Raw genomic sequence first — 11328 nt, forward strand, 5'->3', positions numbered from 1 at the left:
TAAAATTAACGTCTAAGCTCACTCTAGATAATGATGGCTTTTCAGTAGCTAACATACACCGCCCGTTGGATATACCTACGTTGTCAAAAATTTCTGCTAGGAATACATTCAAAATCCTCCAACGACGGAGTACGAGGAGAATTGGGAGCTTTCCCCATCATATTGTCTGCAAAAATTCAGCTCATCAAATATTGGCACCGTTTACTTAGTCTCCAAGCAGACCTACGGGTTGGCAAAGACCGTATCCAACAGGCAGAAGGAGTTTCTATAGCCAACCCAAGTCTCATAGCTATGAGACTTGGTCTCAACCCAAGTCTCATAGCTATGAGACTTGGGTTGGCTATAGAAACTCCTTCTGCCTGTTGGATACGGTCTTTGCCAACCCGTAGGTCTGCTTGGAGACTACCGTTTACTTACCTGAGGACTCTCTGCTTCACGAAGCATACAATGTTGTATTTTCTAGTGATCATGACTGGATTAATCATGTGAAGGATGTTCTCAATTATCACGGCCTTGGATACATATGGATGAATCCTAAATGTTATAATTAGACTATATTGAACATCAACTCAACTGCAGACTACAGGATGCATATATACAAGAGTGGTTTAGTTGTGTAAGCAATAATTCTTCACAAATCCAAAAATCATTATGTACAAGAAAAATATCTTTATGATGTGAATAGTGTTGAAATCCGTAAAGCGATAACACAGTTAAGAATTAGTAGCCATAGATTGAATATAGAAACAGGTAGATACTTTAATGTAGCTCCCGACCAAAGGTTTTGCCCATTCTGTCCTAATCGAATTGAAGATGAGTTTCACTTTATTATGGAATGCTCTAAATATGATGCCCTACGAGTTGAGTTATTCACCTTTCTCAATTCAAGTACTTCAGATTTTAAGACACTCAATGCCACAGATAGATTTGACTATATATTTAGATGCAACAGCTCATACAGTGTTCAAATAGGCAAATATATAAAATATTGTTTTGTTATTAGAAAAAATAATGATACTGAAAATTAGAAAACTTGAATCATGTAAAACCTAAGATAGTCATTTTGATGTAGTGAATAGTTTTATTCCATACTCATGTCTTGTTCTATGTTTACTGTTGTTGCCATACTTTGTACCTGCTACAATGGTCGCGCAATAAAGTTCTTCTATTAACAACTGGCCTTCTTATTATGCTTAACCGCCCCTCATCTATGCCAAAAATACTCACCATTAAAGATGTATGTTTACACATAGGGAATACATGGGTAGGGTCTGCAAGGGTTTAGTGAGTATCGTATTGTTTCATAAGACATACCTTGTGTAATTCACCATAAGCAAAATTGTGTAAAAAGTCGGCTGATAACGTATTCATTGATGCATAATCTAGTCGAAAAAAAAACACCGCCTTCTGGAGCTTAGGACTCCTTTAAACGCTGGTAATATGATGGTGTTGGATGTCGTTCTGCACCAAGGACAGATATGAAGGACAGAAAGCAGTTCGACTTGGTAAGATACATTTCTAAGCTGTAGGTAGGAACAGTTTTAACGCCCTTTTCATAAAACGTCACGTATAGACCCAAAAATGTGACGTTTTTTACGTACGTAATTTTGACAAGGAAATGATGCCATAGTGTGTATCTGTCTGTGTGTGTGTGTGTGTGTGTGTGTGTGTGAACATGAAAACTGAAGAATGCTTGGATGGATTGTCTTGATATATCTGGTACTAGGTAGGTCTTCTCGGAATGATTACATTTCGGGCCGCCTAGCGGCTTGCTATGGTAATCATGGGCTAATTGCAATCATGGGCTTATTTGCATAATTAATGATGAAAAGTTATAAATCTGCTGCATTCCATTATAGGACCCCCAACACGTGACATGTGTAACTGAGAAAGAGAGGAATGTTCGATAGATATGAAATATGCAAATGAATATCTAATTTGCATAATTCACGACAAAGAACTATAACTCCATGGTGGTAAATGATGTGGATTTAATTCTTGCAGCATTTTGAAGTTAAGTAGGTGTGGACACTATCAGACATAAAGCATGCAAATGATGGCCTAATTTACATAAATTATGAGCAAATGCTACAATAGCCTTCTTTGCTAAGACTTTCATACACTGAACAACTTTTTTTATTTAGATAGAGAAGATTATCAACTGACATTATTTATGCAAATGTGGTCCTTATTTGCATAATGAATGGAAAACATTTATGATATGTCACTCGAAAAGGTCAACATCAGTCGGCGAAGATACGGGGTCGTGGAACTAGTTTGGAAATGTATTGACTATGTGTCAAAAGACGTCTATCTCCTTTTAGTTATTACATGTTATGTTCTTGTATTGTTTTTGTTTACGTACTTGCATATTATTTTACACAATTGGACTACCTGCAGATTTTCTTTTTATATTGTCATTGATTATCTCGATGTGACTTCTTACATGCACTTTGTTTGTGTTGTGGTATTGTGACAGATTATGTATGGAAGGAAGAAACGGGTATGGTATAAAGTACATCTAGCAACATACAACTTATATATTGAAACAGGAAGGCACAACCGCACGCTTCTAAAAGATAGACTTTGCCAATATTGTAAGTTAACTCAAATAAAAGATGAGCGGCACTTCATTTTAGATTGTAAACTTTACGATATAGAAACAAATGTTCTTTTCAAATGTATTAAAGAGAAATTCCCATACTTTGAATATTTAAACGCAACGGATAAATTTGTATTTTTGTTGCGTCTAGACAACCCTTGTATCAGAAACATGATCTGTTCATATATCTACACATGTAAAAAGAAGCGAGAAGTTGACTCTACTGAATTAGCTTAGCTTATCACGTTCGTCTACCATGTATGTTTAAACCATGTACTGTATATATTTCACTGTCTATGTCACTTATATGTTAGTTAGGTTTATGTTAAACGACCTGTATGTAGCCCCTCGGCGCACGAATGTACAAACGGCATATCCGGACTGTACAGCTGCAAAATAGAACGGTCTTACAATGAGACTATATACCAGCATGGTGACGTTAATCGTTTTTCATGCATTTATCTTAATACTAGCAGGTCAATAGCAAAGGGAATTAACAAACACCTAAGCTACAATGTACACACTATAAATACTTCACGGAGAAATGTGTCCTACGGACTCTTGTTTTGTTTTGGGTTAGGTCAACCTGAACATATCATGCAAGTCATGCACACCGAAAAGGCATTTTTAAAACCGGTTTTTGTGAAGGCCGTTGCGAATACATGAAATGCCAACTAAGGACATATAGTGTCCTTGGGTCAACGGACGCAGTCGAAGATCAGAAGTTTGCCCCTGAGTATCACGTTCGAGGAAAATACCACTTCCTGTCGGAGTACACGTGGGTACCCCCTACCTCTCTCCTAATTAATCCAATTCCCATCCCCTCCTTTCCATCTCCCTTCACCCAGCCCGTCATTCGTAGCCTGTCACTCTGCATGAAGGCTGCATTCCAACCCAGCCCGCCCCTTGTTCACACGAGGCTGTTATGATCATGTTATTGCTTGTCATGTTAAGATAAATCCTGATAGCATTTACTTGATACTGTCCAAATCGAACCTTATTCAAGTGTGATTATGGCTGGAGCTCTAGTTATTGATTGTTGATTCTTCAAGTGTTATTGTTGACTCGAGTCTATCCCGAGTATTGTTCAGTTGTGGAGAAGCAATCTTATTCAAGTGTGATAATGCCTAGAGGTTTAGTTATTGGAGATAAGAGGTTACCTCCGATATTAAGGTAGATTGGTGGTTTTCCTATTGTTTTATTCTTCAAGTGTTGTTGTTGACTAGAGTCTATCTTGATTATTGTACAGTTGTGGAGAAGGCAATTAATGCTAGCCGTGTTCGTGGCGGTGGCGACGTGACGCTGGCGACTATCCTATATTCCTTGTTTATGTACATAGACACAGAACATAGTGGAGTTCTCTTCGGAACTTGTGAAGAAGAGAAAGCATAGATCTTTGCGTAAGTATTAATTTGATAAGAACGTTGTCAAATTAGTCTGGATACCAGACCTTTTGCGCGATGCAATGATAACCCCTTTAGAGCGGGGAAGACCTAGTAGTTGGGATAGAGTTGGAGTGCTTGGCCGACGAACTCTGATTTCCAGAGCTAATTAGTGGGCCGTGTGCTATCTGTGGTGGCAGCGCAAGTTGCTTCCCCGGCCGAAGGATTAGCTCCAGGAGCGCGGTGGTCTGGCACCCAGGCTATTGTCAAATATAGTTCTGTTGTTTTGCGAGCCTTGCAATCAAATGATTTAGATTAACAAGCGCTTTTGAGCCATTGAGTCAGGACAGACATTTTACATGTACCACCTAGACTTTAGGTCATACCGTTTTTTTGTCGGCACAGTCCTTGTCGACGTCCTTGTATGACGTCATCATCAGAATATGCTTAGAATAATATGCTTTCCTTTTTGCACTCAGGTGGTTTCAAACTGAAACAGGCATCAGAAACATTATCATATACGAAATGTCATTGTCTCAGAATGTTTTTGTACAGCACAAGGTATGTCAGCCCGAAACACTTCAAGCGAGTCATGCGAGAGGTCACTGTGGGCAGGCATTGTAAAACCGGTTTTTGCGAAGGCCTCTGCGAAAAGGTCATCTGACGCGCGCACTCAGCCAAATCCTCAGGTTGCTGTCCTCAAAGGAGGTCAAGCAGTCTTGGCATTTGTAACGTTTGATAAGGCAGTTGATTAATCAACCATTATTTTGATTTGTCGACTGCACTGTCACCAACTATCATTGGGGCTACTGCCGCCAGTCAACCCGCATCTTATTTATTGCCAGCAAAATGGACAGAAGACACATTAAAGCATCTGCCTTGTATGTGAACACAGCACTTCTATTATCATCAATATATAGATATACATATACATATTTGAGATATTTTCCTCTCAGCCTCAGGTGGTTTTCAACAGAAGAGAGCATCCAACGAGCATAAGTTGTGCACCATCATCTGGAAGGGATGGCAAAGGTGCAGTTTGTGGAAAAGCCACCAGATGGCGGATGGGGTTGGGTGATTGTGGCCAGCACATTTCTCCTACACGTTGTAGTGGTCGGTACTGTCAAGTCCTTCGGAGTGTTCTACACAGAGTTCCGGGAGGTTTTCCAGGAGAGTGCCGGAGTGACTTCCTTCATCAATTCTATCCTAGGGGCTGCTGTGTTACTATTTTGTGAGTATACAACATGCACTGGACATATATATTGCAGGCTGATGGATTGTTATGTGGTTGTGTGAAAATTCTCGATGTCACAAATCTTCTGCTTTCAATTTTATGATCTAGAATTGTTTGACCTAGTACTATAATATTTGATGATGATATTTGGTGAACGATGGTAGTGATGATGAACCTGCTTACGTATTTTGAGCGTAGCAATCTTCAAAGACAGGACAACTCCCTCAAACATTGGTTGATAAAATCTAAATTTTTATTTGTGATTTTTAGACACCTTTTTTAATGTCTAAGTTGTTACTCTCTTTATTTCCCGCTTTTAATTGGGGTACATGTATCACAAAATCAAAAAGAAGGAAGACTAGACGAGACAGACAATAGCTTATTTAACTATTTTAAGTTGTTTTTGTTGCAGTTTTTTTTGTGTGTAACTTTTCAACGTTACCAAGACTTAGACAAAGGAAGGAAGACACAATTATTGCCATTGTTGCGCCGTTACAGCCCTCTTTGCCGGAGCCCTTTGCAACCTGACCAGCTGCCGCACAGTCGTCATCGCAGGAGGCGTCATTTCTGCCGTGGGACTTGTCGTCAGCTTCTTCGCACAGACGATGATACACCTGCTCTTCAGCGTGGGTATCCTAACAGTGATTTTTCTCAGATAACTTAATGCATAATGTAATGAAATATAACTATTTGCCAAATTACAAAGAAAGTTTTGAAAGGACTAATAATTCATCTCTGTAGGGAACAGTTTACTGCTGTTTCATCCCTGCGTGACGTTTCCGGACCGCGATCTTACGGCGACCTCAGTTTGGCCAGATCGCCGTGAGAGCGCCGTAGGAGCGCGGCGAGAGAGCCAAAACAGTCGCCGTGACAGCGCCGAGGAGGGCGTTCAAAAAAAGAGCGCCGTGAGAGCGCCGAGAGAGCGCGGTGAGCGCCCTGAGAGCGCCCAAAGTGGGATCAAAGGGCCGCAGCGAGCGCTCAAGGATCGCAGCGAGCGCTCTATGAGGATTGAATGGTCTTAACTGTAGTTCAAACAAATTTCATCCTTGAAGTGGTGTTTCTTGAATTTCCTGGAATTTTGTGGTCAAATCATAGTTTTGCTCGTGGGTAATCCAAATTGACGAATTCCCTCCAAGTTTTATTGTCAGTGGTTCAAAATACGTCTCAAAATTCTGTGATTTACGTTCCTAATATAACGTAGATTGAAACCAAATTGAACATACATATATTACTTAAGACACACAATGAGCGACCGTGCAGCGACCAAAATTGCTTGATTTTATCATTTAAATATGATGCAAGAGGTAAAGGTATGGCTGAGATGACAACAAAGCACACAAAACGTAACAAAAATTTGTTCTTGAATTCGTTGAGTGGTCTGTGGTCACTCATAAGAAGTTGCTGACATTTGACATTATGGTCGCGCTGAGAGCACTCAAGGGTCGCCGTAGAGATTCCACTTGAGCACGTTTTTCAGGAGTTCGGCGCTCTCACGGCGCTCTGTCCAATTTTAGGTTGCCGTGAGAGCGCGGCGAGAGCGCCATCCAAGTGGAATGGGGGTATAAGAAAACTTGGTGTCACGTTGGCGTAGTGGCAGGGTGTTTGAGGTCCTGGGTTGGAATCCTGAGAGGCCAGTTGAAGTTGTGCGATTGGGAAAGGCACATTCCACGAATTCCCTCACTTCACTCACTACGACAGGACAAAATGAGTGAGTGAATGAAAATTACCTACCCTCGGTTAGGGACGTCCCTCGGGAAGGACGATTGAGCAGAGCCACACATCGACCACGTTAAAGATCGCACCACACTTATCGAAAAGATTAGGGGATCCTCTCCTGGTGTGAGTGGATCAAAGAAATCTGTCCGGATATGCAGCTTGTGCCATTCAGTGCCATGCAGTACAAACCTGGTGTGTTATGCCATGGGGCAGTTTACCGGGTATGCAATACAATCAAACAAACAAACAAACAAAGGAATAAAAGAAGTTTATCGTTATCTTTTTTTCAGGATTCGGTCTCTCTCTGATGTTCTCTCCGGGGCTAGCTATGATTGGACGATACTTCGACAAGCGGCACGCCACAGCCAATGGGATCGCAGTCTGTGGAACTGGGGTTGGCATCTTTGCTCTCCCTCCACTCTTCCAATTTCTTATCGATGAGTTCGGGTGGCGAGGAGCTCTTTTAATCGTCTCGGGTTTACTAATAAATGGCTGCGTTTTTGGTGCCATGTTGAGACCCATTAATCTTAAAGATGACCAAAAGGAAGAAGACGTCGGCAGAGAAGAACGACGTAGCACTGACCAGAAACTGATAAAAGGCATTCATCCTACCTGTCAGAAGATAATGGAAACGTTTGACGTAACGTTGCTGAAACACCGTCCTTTCCTTGTTTACTGTGTGTCTTTATTTGGAACTCTTCTCGGCAACTCTATGATTTTTGTACACCTTGTAGCCCATGCTCAAAATCTGGGAGTGGAGAAGACGCCAGCCGCTTTCCTACTGTCCATCCTAGGAATTTCAGAAGCGGCGTCAAGGCTGCTCAATGGTTGGCTGGCGGACAGAGGAAAGATCAGCAAAGTCTACTATTACATGATCGGACTGACCGGATTGGCCATATGTAACATTATCATACCGTTCGGGAGATCCTACACAGTTCTTGTGGTGTGCGTGGTATTCTACGGGTTTTTCTCGGGGATATTCTACGCCTTGATTGCTGTGTTGGTGCGAAAATATGTTGGAGCCTCCCGGATTTCTTGTGGACTGGGGTGGGCCTTCGTCTTCGAAGGTGCCGCCTTCCTACTGGGAGCGCCTGTTGCAGGTAAGTCAGTCAACATTTTTTTTTTATTACTTCAGAATCAATGTAGCATCTATCTAATAATCATGTTGTGAACACTGAGCATTACAATGCGCATGCCGGGAAACATTTACTCAAGCTACTGGCTAGGCTCTTTTTTTTTTCTTTAGGCTTTGGCTAAATAGCTGTTGGGCTACAAATGATCTTACTCATTGGTACCAGGCAGTAGATGCTACCTTTGACCGTTGAATAAAGGATGTTAAACTTATACTCACGACTAGTCTGAAGCTGTGAGGAGCTTTCAGGTTTTCAGGTGGCATCCGTCATCTTTCTTCAGCTCATAAAAAGGGGTCACGTGACCTAGGTGTCACATGTCACCCAGGTCACTTCCTTGGTCACGGTTAGGAGACGGAGAGCGTGACCTGATATGCACGGCTTCCTTGTCTCCGCCTTCAAACCATCTGCTTTCTCGGTCCAAGATGGTTACCTTCTTCCCTTGGTTGGTGTTTGTAAATCTGCATGTGTTGTGCGACTCGAGAGGGATCTCGCTTGTGCTCTAATATTCTCTTTATAAGGGCCCTTTCTTTCTCGCACGTACTGGGCGTCGCAATCTTCCCATGTGACTACAATGACCAACATAAAACGATTATGACCATTATGACCAACATAAAACGATTCATTCATTTATCAATTCACGAAGTTTGAATACCAAGCATGTGTTTCTTTTGTTTTTCACCCAGGTTGGTTGTATGATGCAACAGGCAAATATGACATGTCTTTCTACGCGGCCGGTATCTTCATCTTTCTTTCCGTGATCGTGCTTATTCCCATCACGTGTTCGAAGTCGAGGTGTACCAGAGGCCCCAGCCAGAATGGAGATGAGGTAGTTGGCCTTGATGATATGAAGAAATTAAGTATGTTTAGACATGTTATAGATGATGATGATGAGGATGATGATAGACATATGTTTTAAAATTTCGTACCTGTATGTTTAAGAGCCTACATATAGAAAGCAAAAATCATATATGTTATTCGTGAGTATGTGTAGGTGTATGTATACATACGTTTGTGTGTGTGGGGGGAGAGAGAATGAGAGAGAGAGAGAGAGAGAGAGAGAGAGAGAGAGAGAGAGAGAGAGAGAGAGAGAGAGAGAGAGAGAGAGAGAGAGAGAGAGAGAGAGAGAGAGAGAGAGAGAGAGAGAGAGAGAGAGAGAGAGAGAGAGGAGAGAGAGAGAGAGAGAGAGAGAGAGAGAGAGAGAGAGAGAGAGAGAGAGAGAGAGAGAGAGAGAGAGAGAGGAGAGAGAGAGAGAGAGAGAGAGAGAGAGAGAGAGAGAGAGAGAGAGAGAGAGAGAGAGAGAGAGAGAGAGAGAGAGAGAGAGAGAGAGAGAGAGAGAGAGAGAGAGAGAGAGAGAGAGAGAGAGAGAGAGAGAGAGAGAGAGAGAGAGAGAGAGAGAGAGAGAGAGAGAGAGAGAGAGAGAGAGAGAGAGAGAGAGAGAGAGAGAGAGAGAGAGAGAGAGAGAGAGAGAGAGAGAGAGAGAGAGAGAGAGAGAGAGAGTGGGTGTGGGTGTGGGTGTGGGTGTTTAAACATATTTCGCTGTTGGACTTTCGTTAAACAATGTTAATCATCATTAGTCTAATATAAATATATTTGCTACCTTCGGGCCAATCTTTCATGATGTGAAAGTGGCAGCGAGGATGCAAATTTTTCGTTGTTATCTGAATAAAAACGTTATATCTCCGTAGACAACGGATAAAGATCTTTTCATTTCGGTATATTTTACTCTAGATTGAGGTTTCTAAAGCCATTAGGGGTATCGTAAAGCTATACCTAGGTAAGCATCTGTATAATTTAGCTTTCTTGCACTTTATTTATAAGTCTCATAAGTCAATGTTAGCATCCACTCGTCTAAGGGCGGTAGAATGAAGACCGTCACAGTATCCCAGGTTTTTGAGGGAGTAATGTACTCGGACTTAGACGAAACACGTACAGCCCGAATATCCCAAATGCGATCAAGCACGTCACAATACGGGCGTATTACATACAGGTACATATCTTGCTTGCATCTATGACCAAACTGGCGACAATAAAACATAAGCTTTGCAATTAGAAATTTGTTTCAAGAACCGCACTCTGTTTTTTTTAGGCTGTATAAAAGATATACAGTCAGGGCTACTCAGTCAGCCGGTGGCTATTATAAAGGGCTAGCCCTGGTAACTGGACAATATGCAAATGCAAAAAAAACAATGCAAACTGTTACAATGCACAGTTAAATGTGTTTACAGAATTTAAAAAAAAAGTAGATTATACATTTTGCAGAGCAGGGAGTTCTTTTACATACGGAGACGGTCTGGGTTAACTACTGACCTTACATGACGTTATCTGCGATAAAAACAAAACAAAAAATCTGTATACGTCTACGCTATGTACAATATCAAGGCAGTACGTTCAGTACGTACAGTGTTTGTTGTCAAGCGATAGGTACTAATATAACTCAGACCATATATATATATATAGAATACAACACGTAGGCCGGAGGGCGATCCGACCCGCCGGACCGGAGGGCTGGGACTGAGGGTGATGCGGAATACGCCGTGTTGTATTTTATGTATCTCATACCCATCATACAGTTATATGGACCATTGCCATATGTCACCACAGTGGTGAAACGTCGACGGCTGAGTCTCGCGGGCCACGTTGTACGTAGCAGTGAACCAGCGAGAAAGCTTCTGCTTTGGAACCCGGACGCAAACAGAAGGATTGGTCGACCAATCACAGCTCTCGAGAAACTCATAGAAACTGAAACTAATTTAGAAGGACAGGAACTCCTTTCTGCCATGAATGACAAGAAATTCTGGAGGACGAACTTCTCTTGCTGCACCTCGAAAGAGGAGGAACGATGATGATGATGATACCCTTCCGAGAAAACACACATTTCAATGCGGAATGCGCCAGAAGTTGAGGGAGTTTTGTGTCCTTGAACAAAAAATTGTAACAACACTGATTCCAACCTCCGAATCCGGTATTCGAATTTTCGACGGCGGCGCAACCTGCACGCTCGAAATGCATTCTAAATATTTTATGGAAGCCCGTGTGATACAGAAAGTTATTATACGGTCCGGAACACCCGTATCGAATGTTTTGGGCAGCCAAGGTATGACATAAATATAAAATACAACACGGGGTATTCCGTATCATTCGAGGTACCAGCCCGACCGCGGGGAGGCTGGGACCGAGGCATAATGACAGGCAAGCCAGGTTTGACATAAAGGCTATTATTATAATATCACGCGAAGGTGAGGCATAACGATAGGTAAGCCA

General features: G+C 41.9%; 1 protein-coding gene across 1 annotated transcript; it reads left to right on the plus strand.

Annotated features, from left to right (window-relative positions):
- The first annotated feature begins 5007 nt into the window (after positions 1–5007).
- Positions 5008–8983, plus strand: LOC136444313 (monocarboxylate transporter 13-like). The gene is made up of 4 exons (XM_066441824.1): positions 5008–5215; positions 5717–5848; positions 7225–8034; positions 8751–8983. Exons 1-4 carry the CDS (start codon positions 5008–5010, stop codon positions 8981–8983), a joined length of 1383 nt encoding a protein of 460 aa, XP_066297921.1.
- Positions 8984–11328: the final 2345 nt, after the last annotated feature.

Source organism: Branchiostoma lanceolatum, chromosome 11 (assembly GCF_035083965.1).
Source record: "Branchiostoma lanceolatum isolate klBraLanc5 chromosome 11, klBraLanc5.hap2, whole genome shotgun sequence".
Taxonomy (NCBI): Eukaryota; Metazoa; Chordata; class Leptocardii; order Amphioxiformes; family Branchiostomatidae; genus Branchiostoma; species Branchiostoma lanceolatum.